This window comes from Neomonachus schauinslandi, chromosome 4 (genome assembly GCF_002201575.2).
Source record: "Neomonachus schauinslandi chromosome 4, ASM220157v2, whole genome shotgun sequence".
NCBI classification, from domain to species: domain Eukaryota; kingdom Metazoa; phylum Chordata; class Mammalia; order Carnivora; family Phocidae; genus Neomonachus; species Neomonachus schauinslandi.
In genome coordinates, this window is record NC_058406.1 from 37280870 (window position 1) to 37300250 (window position 19381).

Here is a 19381-nt window from a genome sequence, read left to right on the forward strand (position 1 = left end):
TAGCAAGGAGCCCAACATGGGACTTGATCCCAGAACCCTGGGATCATGATCTGAGCCAAAGGCGCTTAATCGACTGAGTCACCCAGGCATCCCTCACACTGTAATATTTCAATGAGCTATAAATAAGTGCTTGAGTTAAACATGGTAGGTTAAATATATGCATTTGCTATGTTCCCTTCTGAACCCTCACTAAAAAAAACAAAGGATTAAATACACACACACACACACACACACTCACAAACTCAATGGCAAAACCTGAGAGGAAACAATTTGAACAGAAGTAGTAACTGAGTTAACAGGAGAAAGGATCTTAAGCCAACAGACAGGGGAGCTTAGAAGCAACCCATACTGGGCGCCTGGGTGGCTCAGTAGGTTAAGCGACTGCCTTCGGCTCAGGTCATGATCCTGGAGTCCTGGGATCGAGTCCCACATCGGGCTCCCTGCTCAGCGGGGGGTCTGCTTCTCCCTCTGACCCTCCCCCCTTCATGCTCTCTCTATCTCATTCTCTCTCTCAAATAAATAAATAAAATCTTTAAAAAAAAAAAAGCAACCCATATTATAGTCGGGAATTCCTAACAGATTTAGTAATTGGTGGTGCCAGGTACCTCTGGAAATGATAGAATCAATGGGGCTCAAAGCCAGAGCAGTTGAAAGTTTAAGAAGCAGTCAAAAACCCAGATCCTTCCTTCAGTTTACAGTGCTAAGAAACTGCCTTTCCCCACACCCAGGCAGGTAACTGGAAGTTTATTCTCTGGAGTGGGTGGGATAGGGAGAAAAGGGTGAGAGAGCGGGAGAGGGGAAGGGAAGGGAGAGGGGAAGAGAGGGGAGGGGGAAGGGGGGGGAGAGAAGAAGAGGGAAGATTAGTCATCCACATCCTTGTCATTGTTGTCCTTGGAATGGAAACAGCAGATACAGTTGATAGCAGGGGTACCATCTGAAAACAGGGAGATTAAGAGTCTGGGCTACATACTGATACTTTACCACAGCCTCTTCTTCCACAAGGTTCTAAAATCAGCAGTAGCCAAGTTTATAGCCTCTAGGAGAAAGATATGACTGATTTTTCTACTGAATATGACCAGCTAAAGAGAACAGACATAAAAAGATGCTGACATCCTAAGTTTTCCAATAAGATGGCCCAGAGAAATCACCCTTCTAGAAAGTCCATATTGACAATCTCCACCCAGGAGGAATCCCCAACAGATTTAGTAATTAGTGGTGCCAGGCACCTTTGGTACATAATTTCTAAAAGCCTATTAGTCTTCCGCTCTTAAATATGAACAGATGGCCAATAATTTGATGACACCCTCTAATATGAAAGGCAGAAGCAAAAACACAAAACAGAAAACAAAAGCAGAAGCAGCAGAGTTTGTCTCCCCAAATCCCCTCAAAAAAACAAAACAAAACAGACACAGCAATTACATAGCAAAACCATAAACCTATGGACAACATTTATAATAAATAAGGTGATAAGATATCTCTACAGACCACTCACAGTCACAAAACCCACAGGTATCAGCATCTATCTATGCAGGGAAGCAGAAGGAAGGGGCTATCTAAAGGACCTGGGAAGAGAACCCCAAAATAGCCAACACATGCTCACTAGGAAGCACAGATCAATTTGAGAAAAGCAGGTAAAACCTGGCAAATGTTTGGCCATTCCAATAGCAGATGAGTTCAAAAGATTTCAGGTAAGTTCCAAAGGTGGTAGTCTGGTAACCTGTAAGAACTATAGGAACTGACCACCCAGGGTTCCCAGGTAGGACAAGAGCCCAAGAAACTAGAAGAAACTGTAGAGAAGAGAATACAAATTAAACAGGATTTTTAAAAAATATAAAAAGAAAAACCGGGGGTAGGGGGGTGGGGTGGGGGAAAGACTAATACAAGTAGAATGGAACAAAGGCAAAAAATCCACAAAGGCAAGCCATCATATTCGTTGAACACTATAGAAGGGAGCTCAGTGAGGCTAAAAAGTTATCCTCAATCATGCTTCCTTCTAAACATTCAGGAAAAAACTAAATTCAATTAAGAATGAGCAAAGAAAAGGATAAAGGTCAAATATATACCTGGTTCTTGTGTAAAAAAATAATAGTGAGCAAAAGAAAAAAATTCCTACAATGAAGGCAGCCAAAAGATGTTTGTAAAAGAGATCACAACTATAATCTACTATTTGAAAACGTAAAAAGTTATATAAGATATTGAAGAGCTACATAAATCAAAGCCAGAAAAACAAAAAAGTGAGATGGTATAACTCAGGAAGGAAGTAGAAATAGGGGACGTCATTTCAGAAATGAAGAATAAACTAAAACAAAGGCAAATAAAAACAACAGGAAAAAAACAAGGAGATTTTTTTAAATCAAAGAGAAACAAAAAAAGGTTTTTAAATGAGAGAAAATAACAAATACTAAACAGACAAAAAAAAAAAATTCAACATACTATATAGTAGCAGACCCTGATAAAGAAAACTAAGGCAAAGGAAAAAAATAAATCCTCAACAGTATCCAGGAAATTCTGCAAGAATGAAAAAAGATTAGAAACTACAAATGAGAAAGCACGCACACTACTGGAGAATCCTAAGCCATACAAAACAACTTCAGGACATATTCAAAACTACTAGACTTTAAAGATAAATAAAAAATATTTTGCCATCTAGGCAAAAAAAAAAAGACTTATAAGTGAAATAACATTAAACGTTGAGAAAAATGATTTAAATACCTGAGGGAGAACTGGGTTAAGTTAAGCAAAAACTGAAAAAAACTAAACTATAAAACTAAGCGAAGGAGAGAAAATATTAATTCAAGTGAAAATAGAATTCTTGCCAAGAAAAGTAACCATAATATATTCACCACATGGTCTAGCTAAAAATACTTTTTACATGGTCATATATAAACCAAAATTGTGCTACAACTGTATTAAGAGGAGAGAAAGACAGAGAAAGGGCATGTATATGTTTTCGGGGCAAGCAGAGAATGTATGAAAAATAGTTAAATCCTTATTTTTCATAAGGGAAAGTACAGATAATGTCTAAAACTGAAAAAATCAAAATGTTTCAAATGCAATATAAGCATGTCAGAGATACATGGGTGAGTACAAAGAAAAACAAGTTTTAAAAAAATAAAACCTAGTCCCTGGGGAGTGGGAAACGATGGAGGAGAGGGATGTTACAGGACTGCTGTTTTTGTAATAAGCTTTGTAGACTATATATAACTCTGATATAAAGAAAAGTAACATAATTATATAACCAATTAAAATAATTTCAATATAAGTAAAAACCAAATTTGAAAAGGTAAGACATTAATAGTTACATATATGCATGTGTTTATATATGTATGTATATGTGTGTATATATATATGTGTGTGTTTGTGTGTATACATCTGGTCTGAGAGTGTGTATACATCTGTAGATCTCTGGGTGAAAAGTTCTGACTCCATATGCATAATATGGAAGGCTACCCCTTCCATTTCAAAGAACTTGCCTTGCTTTGACAGTGCCAATTCAGTATTTGTGAATTTAAAAGAAAAAGAAAAGTGACACTTTCTTTTCAAATAAATAAATAAATAATAAAATTGAAAAAAAAATCAGGGGCACCTGAGTGGCTCAGTCGGTTAAGCGTCTGCCTTCAGCTCAGGTCATGATCTCAGGGTCCTGGGATCAAGCCCAGTGTTGGGCTCCCTGCTCATTGGGGAGCCTGCTTCTCCCTCTCCCTCTGCCCCTCCCCCTGCTCATGCTCTCTCTCTCTTGCTCGCTCTCTCTTGAATAAGTAGATATTTTAAAAAATAAAAATAAATAAAAATAAAAATAACTCATTTCATAAAGAAAAGTAAAAGGTTAAAAATAAAGCCAAGGAAGGCAATACTTCCACCATAAGGGACAGGATATAAGTAAAACAAAAAGACCCCACCCTAGCCAGAATCATTCTGGAAGGGGCCAAACATGCAAGCAGAAAATGGCCAAGAAAACATTCATGAAAATATTACATGGGTATTTAGTATTGCCAGTTATTATTTCTGTGAATCATTTCCAGCGAAGAAAGAAAAATAAATGCAGTTGTTACCAAGATATATTTCCAAATATAATTCATTTGTAATTCCAATAGGTTTGCTAAAGGTATCGATGGTCTCAGAAGTAAAAATGGTCTCAGAAGGAATAGAAAGTTGAAAACCAAAGGGTTTAAATAGAAAACAAATTTAAGATTTGTGTCCGTATACTCTCTAGCTTGCGAATCTACCACCGGCTCAAGGAACAACTGTCACACAAAGTGCAGTGACGAGATAACCAGACGGGCGCCATTGTTACTGCAACTGCCCAGCTGTAGAGAAACGGCCTGAAAAGTCACTGCTTGGCTTTGATTTCTATTTCATCATAAGAACCTAGATTAACTTCTAATGAGAAAAACTATTTGCTAGTTTCTATGAACAATTTTCTATTCCGTTATACTTAAAAAATATATTTTGGCAAAAATACTTCGGGAAGAAAGACCTTAAATTATTAAAGAAACAGCTAACTAATGCTGCTAGAAACCACATAGCAAGTTGATGTAATTACATCTACTGGAACATATAGCATAATTAACCTCATTTTACAGTTCCCCTTTCTCTTGTAACTAAATAATGATAATTTTCCTCATTCCTCTAAGAAAATTCTCATTTTCACATGTACTTTTAGTGTGAGTTACAGAGTAAATGCACTGCGATACTCCAGAAATCCTACTCACATACAGCAAATCAAAAGCTACAGTAAATACCTGAGTGCCAGAATGCTGTTAGCCCTCTGCACCAGCAAGAACAATTGTTCTAATATCTTCTGAATGCTTATTTACCTGCCCTAACTACAAAGATGAATTGGTTGGAATGTATTTGTCACTGTGCATTTAAAATATGAATCCTGAGTCCTACAAGCCCTCCCTGAGGAGAAGGCAGGGACTCTCCCATTTATAGACTTGGTTTTGTTTTGTTTTGTTTTTTCCCATTTATAGACTTTGAAGGATATATTCTCAGCCTTCAAATCTTCACCCGAAAGCATTTTAATACCCCAGACACCAGGTAAGCACTAATTCCCAGAAGCTTGACAGCAGGAGCCCTAGTGAAACCACAATTTTTCCCTACAGGCAAGAGAAAGCAATATGGATACCTACTAATCCACTACAATATAAATAAAAATTGTATTTTCCCTGTATCAAGTGTTAAAGGGAATGAGGACAGAGAAGCTATTAATTATAAATTTTTAAATACAAAATATATTTCCTAATCAAAGGATTATAACACTAGAAAAACAGCTGCTATGTCTCAATAGGATAGTTCCAACAGTCATAAAAATAGTAATGGGAGGGCGCCTGGGTGGCTCAGATGGTTAAGCGTCTGCCTTCGGCTCAGGTCATGATCTCAGGGTCCTGGGATCAAGTCCCGCATCGGGTTCCTGCTCAGTGCAGAGCCTGCTTCTCCCTCTCCCTCTGCCACTCCCTCTGCTTGTGCTCTTCTATCTCTCTGTCAAATAAATAAATAAAATCTTTAAAAAAAAAAAAAGTAATGGGAGGCAGGTTTACGATGCATTATGATATTTTATTTAACTGTCTATCAGATAGCTAGTATGTGCCAGGTATTGCCATATGCATTAGAGATATGGCAGTAAACAAAAATGGAAAAATCTCTGCTCTTATGAAGCTGTCATTCTACTGAAAGAAAAATAAATAAATAATATATCAATGCTACAAAGAAAGACCGGAGGACCATTCATTCCTATTTGCCCTGAGCAGTATCCTTTTTATACTTGTTGTCTTGGTGGAACTATTAAAAGCATACTCTTTTACTCAAAATATCCTGGGTGTAAGATAAAATAACTCTAAAGATAATGGGATAAGTAGAGATTGAGATATTAACCAACAGGTGCTATATTACTTTGGTGAGAAAAGGTCTCTTATTATGATGATAAATTTGAGCAATGACTGGAAAGAAGTAAAGGAGCAGACAATATGGATATCTGTAGAGAGAGCTTTTCAGACAGTATATTCTGTGTGTGTGTGTGTGTGTGTGTGTGTGTGTAGAAGAGAATCTGTAAACCTTCACTGAGAAAGGATGAAAGTCCACTGTTTCAATAAAGAAGTCTATGAAGTAGAAAACTTTTCATTCTGTTTCTTGCCTAAAAATGGTTCCCAGGGTATAGTTTTAGCCATCACCACGTTTATTCTGGTAGATTCCAGGATTATAACAGTTTCCCTAAAGAGAATGCCTTCTCTATGAATATAAAACTGACTTATTATGGCTTTTAATATCATTGGCACTTAATATCATTTTATATATCATATATTTCCCTAGATCTTAGGTGATTCTGGACCTCTAGAGTTTCCTTAGAGGTGCAGATATGATGTGAAATGGAACTGGTAAATTCTCCAGTAATAACACCAGTAATAATAATAATACACCACCAGTAATAATAAACGAGACATTCTAAGTGCTTACTTTGTGCCAAGGACTGTTCTAAGCATCTTAACTGAGATTATTCAAGGATCTGACCATTTGTCAGACTGTCCAGTTAAGGGGGTCCTTGGATCTCCTTAAGCATTTGGACCATGCTCAATTTACTTCTAAATAATAATCTCAATTAACAGATATTGGATTTTAGACAAACAAGTACACATTAGTTTTGTATGTTATACACAATGGAAAATGATATATGTGACTCACAATCCTAACTGTCAGTGGAGAAGTCCACGATTGTTTCAATGTTTCCTTACTTCAAATTCTTCTCTTTGCTTCCACTGACATAAAGTCTGCTTTACTTCTTTGGGCTCAATTTTATATTTTATTTAAAGGAGCTGTTTCTACCATCTTATCATCACTCTGTGTTTAAGTTTAAAGGCTTGGTGCGATGGAGGCTCACTGTAGGGACACCTGTGAAAATTCTCCACAGCTTTCCCCTCCTTTCCCCTTCAATCAGAGACCTATGTGGTTTTTAGAAAGGTGACACATACACCACTTGAACCAAAGTACAACATATATAAGCTAAGTGAACAGCATATTATATTTCCCCACCCAATTGTGATTAGAATAAATCTCAAAACTTGATGAAAATTATGGATCACAGACCTCTTATTCTTAAGAATATGGAAGATGTGAGGCCTGAAGGTGCTGTAATTTTGCTACCAGGAATTTTACTACAATAAATGAGGTGAAGATTCAGGAAGATATAATAATTATAAATGTATAAACAATTAAAAAAGAGTTTCAACACAAATATATCAATACGGGTCCAATCAGGAGAGAGAAACCACACAAGGAAAATTTAATATAAAGAACTATTAACTATAATGGGAGTTAAAGTAATGAGGGATTGTCTAGCTGTAAGAGAACGTAATAGAATATAGGAATAGCAGATCAAAGGAACAGCCATTACTCCTGGGGCTCAGAGCACCCAAGGAAGAGTTCTCCCCAAGCTCTCCTCTTCAGTGCTGAGATCCAGAACTTGTTCAGGAGGGTACAACCTTTGCTCACTGAAAGAGAAAAGTTGCTCACTTACTGGAAATCTGCCTAAGGAACTTGCTAGAAATCAACCACATAGGGTGCCAGGGAGGTTGTTCACAGAGAAGTGTTGCATCAGAGGCGCTTCAATACAAAACTACAAACAATACCACACTACAAATAGGGACAGCTAGAGGACACTGCTGTCGGCCACCCTGTATGGCAACACCTGAGCGCCAGGGAAAGCTCAAGCACCGCAGGAGTATGCTGTGGGAAAAAGCCAGCGCGCCAGCACCCGGAAGCAAAATCATTTCCCTCGGTAACGTTACTCCAGGGCCCTCTACTGCGTGAAGCTTCAGTACCAGCTGAGAAAAAAAAAAAATTTAAAGGAACCAGATCAGTTTCCACAGAGCAGACAAAAAGACTGAATCCGGAACTAAGGGGTAAGAAATCAATAACCAGCACATTATATGAAGCAAAAACTGAAATAAATGAAAGGAGAAACAGAAAATTGAATAATTATAGCTAGACATTCAAATGCCCTTCTCTCAGTAACTGATAAAACAATCAGGCCTCCCTTACCCCTCAAGAGATAAAATCAGCAAGAAGATGGAAAACTTAAACATTATCAACCAACTTGACCTAATTGAAATAGATTGATATAGAATATCTCAACCAACATCAGCAAAGTACACATTCTTTTCAAGGGCAACTGGAATATTATTAAGGATAGAAACCTTACGATAGGGCGCCTGGGTGGCTCAGTTGGTTAAGCGACTGCCTTCGGCTCAGGTCGTGATCCTGGAGTCCCTGGATCGAGTCCCGCATCGGGCTTCCTGCTCGGCAGGGAGTCTGCTTCTCCCTCTGACCCTCCCCCCCTCTCATGTACTCGCTCTCTCTCATTCTCTCTCTCAAATAAATAAATAAAATCTTAAAAAAAAAAAAGAAACCTTACGATATGCCATAAATATGTCTCAGTAAATTTAAAAGAACTGAAATCCTATAAAGTATGTTCTGTTACCACAGTAGAACTAAGTTTGAAATCAACATCATAAAAAAATGAAATCTACATAAAATGTGTAGAAAATATGCAAATATTTGGAAATGAAAGAACATATTTCAAAATAACCCAAAGATCAAAGAAATCACACACACATAAAAATTAGACAATATCTCAAAATTAATGGAAACAAAAAAGTAACATCAAAATTTAATAAATGCAGCAAAATCAGTGTGTAGTAAGAAATTTTAGCTTTAAATGCTTATACTAGAAAAGCAAAAATATCTAAAATCAATCATCTAAACTTCTATTTTAAGAAACTAGGAAACAAAGAGCAAAGCATGCACCAAGCAGGTAGAAGAAAGAATAATAAAGATTAAAATAAAAATCAGTAAAATTGAAAATAGGAAAACAGAGAAATACCACTAAATTAAAAAGTGGTTCTAAAAATTATCAACAAAATCGGTAAGCCTTTAGGCTAAGCCATCCAAGAAAAAAAGAGAAAATGCATATTATCAAAGGCAGGAATGAAATAAGAAACATCAATGCTAATCCTCCAAAAATCAGAAATAGAAGAGGAAAGTATGAATGACTTTAAGCAAACAAAGTAGACATCTTAGACAAATTTCTGGAAAGACACAACCAGAGTTAACTCCAAGAAGAAATACATACATAAGAAAGTATTGATATAATAATTTAATCCCCCTCCCCAAAAGAGCCCAGGTCCAGGTGAATTCTAACAAATACTTAAAGATAAAATAATATCAATCTGGGGTGGCTCAGTTGGTTAAGCGGCCGACTCTTGGTTTTGCTCAGGTCATGATCTCACAGTCATGAGATCGAGCCCTGCACTGGGCTCTGTGCTCAGTGCAGAGCCTGCTTCAGATTCTCTTTCCCTCTCCCTCCTGCTCACTCTCTCTCTCAAATAAAAAAATCTTTAAAAAAATAATAATATCAATCCTATACAAACTCCTCCAGGAAGCAGACAAAGAGGACACATTTCTCAATTCATTTTATGAGGCTAGTATTACCTTGATAACATAGCAAGACAGAAAAATTACAAAACTACAGATCAAGTTTCTCATAAATAGATATAAAAATCATTAACAGAGGCACCTGGGTGGCTCAGTAGGTTAAGCATCCAAATCTTGATCTCAGCTCAGGTCTTGATCTCAGGTTTGTGAGTTCAAGCCCTGTGTTGGGCTCCACGCTGGGTGTGGAAACTACTTAAAAAACTATCATTGATGGGTAGGGGGATGGGCTAATTGGGGGATGGGCATTAAGGAGGGCACTTGATGTAATGAGCACTGGGTGTTATATGCAACTGATAAATCACTAAAATCTACCCCTGAAACTAATAATACACTGTATGTTAACTAAATTGAATTTAAATAAAAAATTTAAAAAAAATCATTAACAAATATTAGCAAACTGAATCCAGGAAAATATAAAAAGGACTATATACCATAACCAATTGGGATTTTTCCCAAGAGTAAAAGAAGGTTGGCATACCATTGGAAAATCCATAATGTAATAAACCACATTAATAGAATAAAGGGGAAAACACATGAAAAACATAGAGAAAAGCATATGACAAAACTCAATACCCATGCATGATAAAACTCTCAACCAGTTAGGAACAGTTCTCTTCCTCTTTTATCAATAACAGAAAATCTCCTAATAAGAGTTTTTTTTAAATCTACAATAAAAACTACAGCTAACATCAAATTTAATAGAAATAATGTTTTTCCCCTCATATCAGAAACAAAGCAAGAATGTTTGCTTTCACCACTTCTTTAAACACTGTACTGGAGGCTCAAGCCAAGGCAATAGGGCAAGAAAAACATTAAAGGCATACAGATTAGGGGCGCCTGAGTGGCCAGTTAAGACACTCTTGGTTTGGGCTCAGGTCATGATCTTGCGGTTGTGAGATCAAGCCTCACATTGAGGCTCTATGCTCAGGGGGACTCTGCTAGAGATTCTCTCTCTCCCTCTGCCCCTCCCCCAACTAAAATAAATCAATAAATCTTTAAAATTAAAAAAAATAAATAAAGGTATACAGACTAGAAAGAAAAAAGTAAAACTGCCTTTATTTTCAGGCCAAATTATTCTGTATATAAAAATTCTGTGTATAAAAAAAAATCAATAACAACAACAAAAACCCTACTCTCTACCTGTTTAGCAGGTTCAGGCTTCAAGATAAATATGTAAAATCAATTTCATTTCTACAGAATAGCAAATAAGAATTCAAAAATAAAATTAAGAAAACAATTCTATTTTTTAGCAGCAAAAAGAATGACATACTTAGAAATAAATTTAACAATAGCATCAAAAAGAATAACATACTTAGAAATAAATTTAACAAAAGAAATGCATGACCTGTGTACTAAAAACTCCAAAACACTGCTGAGAAAAACTAAAGATTGTATAAAAAAATAAATAAACACACCAAGTTCTTACATCAGAGAGGTCATAGTTTATGAAGGCATCAACACTATTCCTATTCAACACTCTTCGTCTCAAATTCTCATACAGAAATTGACAAACTGACTCTAAACTATATATGGAACGCAAAGAACTAGAAATGGTAAAAAAACAAAGGTGAAGGACTTAACCTGATTTCAAAACTTACTATAAAGCCACAGTAATCAAGACAGTCGTATTGACATAGGATAGCCATACAGATGAATGGAACTGCCTAGAGTCTACAAGTAACCCCTCACATTTATAGTCCATTGGTTTTCAAAACAGATGGTAAGGAAATTCAAAGGGGACAACTGGATAGCCATATTCTGAAAAGGAAGAAAAAGAAAAAAAAGAACTAGACTTTTACCTCTCATCATAGACAAAAATTAACTCAAAATGGATCATAGGCCTAAATGTAAAGAGTAAAACTATAAAATTTCTAGAAAAAAATAGGGGAAAATTTTTGTGACCTTGGATTAAGCGAAGATTTCATAGATATGACACCAAAAACATGATCCATATAAGAAAAATATTGATACACTGGACTTCATAGCTTTTATTCTTCAAAAGATACCGTTAAGAGAATGAAAAGACGAGCCACAGACTGGGAAAAAAATATTTACAAATCATATATCTGATAAAGGACTTATATTTAGAATATAAAAAAAAAACTTTTTATAAAACCTTACAAGTCAATAAAAAGACAAACAACCCAATACAAAAATTGGCAAAAGATTTGGATAAGAATTTTAGAAGAAAAGATATATGAATACCTAATAAGCACATGGAAAGATGCTCAACATCATTATTCATTATTGAAATGCAAATTAAAAATACAAAGAGATAGAATTACACATCCACCAAAATGTCCATATAGTAGTCCCTTGGTTTTATCCTTGGGCGATGTGCTCCAAGGGGACCTCCTGTGGATGCCTGAAACCCTGGACAGTACCGAACCCTAGACACACTGTTTTTTTCCTATACATTCACAGCTATGATAAAGTTTAATTTATAAATTAGGCACAGTAAGAGATTAACAATAACTAATAAAATAGAACAATCATAACAATAAACTGTAGTGTAAGTTACGTGAATGTGATGTCTCTCTCTCTCTCAAAATATCTAATTGTAATCACTCTATTTGATGTGAGATGATAAAATGCCTACAAGATGAGATGAAGCGAGGTGAAGGTCATAGGCATTGTGATTCAGCATTGGGCTACTACTGACCTTCTGAAAAAATGTCAGAAGGAGAATCACTGGCTTCTGGACCCTGGTTGATCATGAGTAACTGAAACTCTACTGTAGAAAGTGGAAACCACTAATAAGGGGGACTACTCTACTCTGAAAGATTGACAATATCAAGTTGTGGGGATGGTATAGAAAAATTGAAACCTTCATACATTGCTGGTGGGAATTAAAATGGTACAGTAACTTTGGAAAACAGATGGACAGTTTCTTAAAAAGTTAAACACAGGGGTGCCTGGGTGGCTCAGTCAGTTAAGCATCTGCCTTCAGCTTAGGTCATGGTCCTAGGGTCCTGGGACTGGGCCCTGCGTCAGGCTCCCTGCTCAGCGGGGAGTCTGCTACTCCCTCTCCCTCTGCCCCTCCCCTCCATTCATGCTCTCTCTCACTGTCTCACTCTCTCTCTCAAATGAGTAAATAAATAAAATCTTTTAAAAGAAGTTAAACATATACATATTATACAATCCAGTTTATATCCATATATTCATACCAATACTATTCATAATAGCCAAAAACTAGAAATAATCCAAATGTTCATCCAAATATCCATAAAATAGAAATAATGTTAAATGCAGAGAAAAATTTTAGGAGAAATTCCTTCATGAACTATCAAATCTCTGATCTATAAACATGATGTGTCATTTCATTTGTTTTCTTTTAGCTGATCTTTAATTTCACTCAGCAATGTTTTGGAGTTTTGGAAAGGGAAAAAATTTCATACAATAGAATACTAATTTGTCATTAAAGAGGAATGAACTACTAATACAAAGAACAATATGGATAGATCTCAAAAACATTATTTTAAATGAAAGAAGCCAGACACAAAACACTCCATATTAATCTATTTACATTAAATTTCTAGAAAAGGCAAAGAGAGGGGACAGGAAGTGGGCATAAGGAATGACTGTAGATGAGCATCAGGGAACTTTTTGGGTCATGGCAGTATCATAAATTGAATTGTGATGATGGTTCACAACTGTATAAATTTTCTAGAAATCATTTAACTACAGTTACAATGGTGACTTTTGTGATATGCAAATTATACCTCACTAAAGCTACTACTGTAAGGGAAGAAGAGAAGAATGACTCTGCCTTTCCTACAAGAACTGTGTTTCGGGGTAACCAAATTGTTAATAAAGAGAATTTCTTTTATAGAGAAATTCCAGCTAATAAATACAAAAAGTGACAATATTAGAAAAATCACACTTTGTAATCCCTACTTAAAAGATGGATCTCAAAGGGTGCTAAAGCTACTCAATGAAAGACTGATGAGGAACTCTGTAATAGAGGAATCAGGCTGGTGCTGCCTGGAGCCAAATCATCAATCTTAACATCACTAAACTTAAGACCATCAGACTCATATACCACTTGATATTTTACAAGTACACAGCATCAACTCTGAAGGATTCTTGCCAAAAAAAATAAAATAAGCCTGAATCCAATCAAACCTCTAGATCTAATTATCAGTTTACATAATATAGTAATAAACAAGCTAAACAACCCTTTAAGGAAGCAATCAGTCAAATCCAGGTTGTAGGATATTCTAAAGGACTTGGTTTTTCTAGCAAATTCACAGCATTAAAGGGGTGCCTGGCTGGCTCAGTCAGTGGAGCATGTGAATCTTGATGTTGGGGTTATAGGTTTGAGCCCCACATTGGGTGTGGCGATTACTTAAAAATAAAATCTTTAAAAAAAAAAAGTGAGGGACACTACTACAGAAAAAAGAAATTCAAGAGTTAAACAGCGATACACAGAGTGTGAACCACACCTTGATTGGATTCTGATTTTATCAAACCAACTGTAAAAAGACGTTTTGGTGACAACTGGGGAAATCTTCATAATGACTACATATTTGATGTTATTAAGAAATTATTAATTTTCTTGCATGATACCAGCATAGTGGTTGTGTGCGTGTGTGTGCATGTGTGTATGTATGTGTCTTTATCAGTTGGAGGACATGCTAAAGCATTTGTGGTAAAATGATGTAAAGAATTTGCTTTTAAAGATTCCCACAATTACTTTAAGTGGCAGAGTGTACATGTAATAAGACTGATAATATGTTGAAAATTGTTGAAGCTGGACAATAGGTATATTGGACTTCATCATCCCATCCTCTCCACTCTTAGTATGTTTTTTTTTTTAAAGATTTATTTATTTATTTATTTGAGAGAGAGAGAATGAGAGAGAGCGAGTACATGAGAGGGGGGAGGGTCAGAGGGAGAAGCAGGCTCCCCGCTGAGCAGGGAGCCCGATGCGGGACTCGACCCCGGGACTCCAGGCTCATGACCTGAGCCGAAGGCAGTCGCTTAACCAACTGAGCCACCCAGGCGCCCTCCACTCTTAGTATGTTTTAAATTTTTCATATTAATAAGGTTAGTGGACAATAAAAGACTGTACAGCTAAGAGGGGAAAAAACGTAAAAGAAACAGGAGGGCCACAGCTCACAGGAGAGGTCAAAGATAAAGACTGATGTGGAAGTCATCAGAAGATAGAGAATACATGAAGCCAAGTCTTTGGAGAGCAGAATATAAGGAGAAAATAGAAAATAAACACATAAAAAGAGACCAGAGAAGTAAAGCCAGTGGAATAGTAATATTTAAAGACACAGCAGAGAAAGAGGAGTTTGAGAAAGATACCAAAAAGTGGAATTAAGGTGGGAAGAGACCTAAGAGACCTAAGAGTGGGAAGAGACCTAAGAGAAAAATTGAGGGAAGAGACCTAAGAGAAAAATTGAATTAGGAAAATCAAGGCAAGAAAGTTTCCAAATAATAAGAACCATGAAGTATGCTTCTTATAGCCCCAAAATTTCAAATCAAATAGAAAAAAGGGGGCACCTGGCTAGTTCAGAGGGTTAAGCATTCAACTCTTGGTTTCGGCCCAGGTTCTGATCTCATGGTTTGTGAGATCAAACCCTGCGTGGGGCTCTGCACTCAGCGAGAGTCCGCTTGGATATTCTCTCCCTCCGCTCCTTCCCCTGCTCCCATTCTCCCTCTCTTTCTCTCTCTCAAATAAATAAATCTTTAAAAAAATACAAATAGTCAAAAAAAAAAAAAAATCATGTTTCAAACAAAAGAATTTCAGAATGATGAAATAATTATCTCATATTTAGATATGGGATAACAATATCTAGATATTAGATAATATTTAGATATTTAGATATTAGAGTTCATATTTTCTAAGATACACAACACAATTTCCCAGATACTGAAGAAGATCTTCAAGAAATATTAACATTTATGTAATGTTATTTAAAAAAAGGCATTTACCTACTGGCACCAAACTGCTACCTACCTAATCTACCACAGTGAAAGATAGAATAGCAAGTGCTAGAACAACTATTAAAAATAAGATAATGACACTGGCCATAAAGAGTTCTCTGGAGAAGAATCATTAAACTGTACGATTCATGAAGATAAGACAGTAAGCTGGCCCTATTTCTCCCTATGCCCAGATTCCAGCATGGTGCCAGGTTCCATGTTTCTACAATGCTGGAGTCCCAGGGGGGGGCTGAAGGGGGGGAAGAACAGGTGACACTGATGATGCCCAATATTGTTGGTGTTTGAACCACAGTTATATATTAGACCAAACTGGTGATCTCAGATCCCTCTCTAATTATAAGGATAAATAACAGAGCTTTTCATTTCATACCCAGAGCCTGAATAACTTATTCCCTAGTATATATATACCTTTGCATTGCTGCTCTCAAAAACAGTTGTATCTTTTTATAGTTGATTCCTAGTACTTTGAGGAATTTACTATTATTCACAGCCTTGAAAATGTCACTTCAAATAATTTACCAACATATTAGATGCAATATAAAATGCAAGTCATATATAATTTTAAGCTACCATTACTTCAATCTTCTATTATTTACTCTATTAATTTGTAATACCCTGAGGTTAAAGACATAGGCTTGTTTGCAGGGCAAAGCCCCACCCAATGTGAATCTCTATCTTTATATCAAAAACATTTCATATCATCTAAATCAATATAAGGTTCAAATAAGTCTTTTTGATTTCCACAGACCTAACACAGAAAAAGGAAAAACTCCTAGCCTCTCCACAGCACATGTATATTTTATTATTTCTAGGTATATTCTGAAAAATGTTTCTAAAAAGTGTTTAAAAAGTTTCAACTCAAGATTTTTAAAATTCTTAGTAGACTCTTTTTAACTTTTACCTAACCCAAGATTAAGAAGCATAATTCTAAAATGCCCTAGAATCAGGAATTAAAAGTTAAAAACTTACATTCAAGCTGTGCAACCACATCTCCAGGGTCTACTGCTTCAGGGAACACCTGGAGCGGGAGAACAGAGAGGGAAGCAAGGTGAAGACGAGGAAGGGAAAGGAACATATGCAGGAAACAACAGTCTGTGTTTTCCCTCTCATTCCCCAAATATTCCTTTCCCAACCAAAGAAACTTCTGGCGTTACTGAAGACTGTCACTTCGTCTCTGCTTCCCATGATCACTATGGAGGATTTGACAATTAAACATACCTTATGGCCGGCTGTCGTGCCCTCTCCAACTTCACCTTTGCTTCCTCTTTACCTCCAGTTCCTGCCCTGCTTGTTTCCTTGGTCATACTGGCCTTCTTGGTGCTCCTCCAACTCATCAAGCTTATTCCCAACAAGAAGGCTTTATATTTGCTATTCCTCTGCTTAGAATGCTTTTCCCCTAGACCTTCGAATAACTGATAACCATCTCATAATTCAGGTTCAGCTTAAATGTTACTGCCTTCTCTGACCACCCTTTAAATTTGATAATCCCCCTAATCACTCAGCCCCTCTCTGTCCCCTTGCCCTCCCTTTATTTTTTTCATGACACTTATCACCATCTAAAATTGTATTATTCTTGTTTACTTGATTATTGCCTGTTTCTCCTATTACAGTGAAAGCTCCAAGAGAGGAGGCTGTTTGTCTTGTTTACCCAGTGCCTATAGAACAGTGCATGGAACAGAGCAGGACGTGGGTACTTCCTTGCAAAAGAAAAGGAAAAGAAAGGAAGGGAGGGAGGGAGGGAGGGAGGGAGGGAGGAAGGAAGGAAGGAAGGAAGGAAGGAAGAAAAGAAGGAAGGAATGGGAGGAGAGGGAAGGAAGGAGGAAAGCAGAGAAGGAAAGAAGGAGATAAAAAAGTGAGGAATATGATTGGGAATAACCAAAAGCAGCAGTTTCAGGGAAAAATAGAAAAGAAACTCATAGAAATAAGTATCATAAGATAGCCATAGTAAAAATAAAACCTGTTTTTACCCATTAATGTCTCCTCTCTCTCTTTTTTTATAAAAATTATTTAATACTCAAGATGCTCTATTTTACATAAAGCCCACTAACATAATTTTAGAAATAAGCTGATCCATCATGAAAAGAGGCAACTGATTCAATGCATAACAGAATGCATATTTATTTTCAAGCTTCCGGGTTTAAATTACATATCTCCTTTTTAATGAAACCAAAGTATAAAGTCAGCAACCATAATTTGTGTTCTGGGCTTTTATTAAAAATTTGGAAGTACTATGATTATTTGTTAATATTTGAACTCACCTTTTCAAACACCATTCTGGCATTGAAGACCAGTGGAAAATTGGCTGGGACACATTGTGTCTTTTTGTATTGGCCAAACACACAGATGCTAAGATAGATGTCCTCCTTGTCTTTCAGCACCACTCCTGGACAAGTTACCTGAATGAAATTAGATAGAGAGATGTAACTGCTTTATGAATTCCCTGAACTATCTCACTAAAATAATTTACAAGGCATTACATAAAAACACCAGTCTGCTAAGCTATTAAAAACACACACAAATAAAAAAAGGAGAGAGAAATTCTAATGTTTACAGAGTTCAATGAAATGCCTTTATAACTTCCATCCCCCTGAGAAATCTATGATTCTCCATTTGGTTATTTGTGCCACATTTGAAGCTCTGTGTACCGGCTCTTGGGACAGACACTAACAGTTTTAAACAGTCAGCCTTAGGCACCCACTTTATGCTGAATGCTGACATAAACTTATTCAGCATCATTTAATCACAAAGGATTAAGACTCAGCAGAAACAAAGCACTATCCTAGAGGACACAAAAAAATAGCGATAAAAAACACAAATCTGACCTACATCACCCTAAATAGCAGCCTGTACACACCCTCATCAAAAGCAATCATGACAAAGTTTCAAAGCTAGTGAATTATAAGTTTCTAGCCCAGTGAAATTTTTTTAAAATATGAAACTGCACTTAATTAGCCTCAAGATTGACAGAAAATATAGGCACAAAATGTAGGGTTTCTAAAAACTACATCGCAGTCTCCCCAGTCCCTGCCATATTTCATTTAGTCAGTGATCAACCATACACTTAAAGAGATATTAAAGGCTCTCTAAGATTTGAATCCAACCTACCCACATAGTAATATTACTCAATGCCTCCCCAATAATACAGTCAAAGTATATTTTTATTGTCCTCTGAACACACACATTACATTCTTCCATTATCTGGATGACTACTCCTTACCACTCCATTCCATCTCCTCCTGATTTACACTCATCACTTCCCAAGGCTTACATCAATCAGCTGCATCTCCTACACAAAACCTCTTGACTCACCAGCTATCATTATTCAATTCCATCTAACTCAAAGATTTACTATGAATTTACTATATTCAAGTAAATACATTTTAGATTCTCATAACATTTTGTAGTTCTCTTAAGGCCCAATTATTGTCTCCATGCATTTTAATTAAGTGGGTACATCCCACCTCTTTTAATAATAATTCCCTTATATTGTAATTATAATTCTGAGAACAGAACCTTTATTTTCCTCATCAATATATCCAAAAACAGACTTTTGGTATTTAGAAGAAGCTTAGAGATTATCAAGTACAGCTTCAGATTATTTATATATGATAAAACAGAGCCCCAAGAAAGTATAAGTGATTTACTTATTTAAAATGACATAGTAAATGAATCAATACAATACATTCAAAAGTGCTTAGAAAAGTGCCTAACAGAGCATTCAACCAATATTAGCTACAGTTATTGTTAGACTGAAAATCATTATCATTTGTCATCTCAACACAAATAACTACATTGAATAAATAAGACTTCATGTCTCTTTGTACATAGCAGTTAAGATTATTTTCTGTGCCAGATATTTTGACTCCATCTCCCTCTTATTCTGTTTTCCACTTCTGTCCTAATACATTCCCCACTGATTATTAAAATCTATTAAAATCAA

At 36.2% G+C, this 19381-nt stretch overlaps 1 protein-coding gene across 1 annotated transcript in view; it reads right to left on the minus strand.

The window, feature by feature from the left end:
• The window catches only part of SPATA6 (spermatogenesis associated 6), a 145468-nt gene that overhangs the window by 108418 nt on the left and 17669 nt on the right, over nt 1-19381 (minus strand). Inside the window, exons 2-3 of the mRNA XM_044913852.1 lie at nt 17700-17837; nt 16411-16459 (exon numbers count right to left, since the gene is read on the minus strand). Of these exons, the coding sequence (XP_044769787.1) occupies nt 16411-16459; nt 17700-17837 (187 nt within the window). The remainder of the gene's footprint in view (nt 1-16410; nt 16460-17699; nt 17838-19381) is intronic.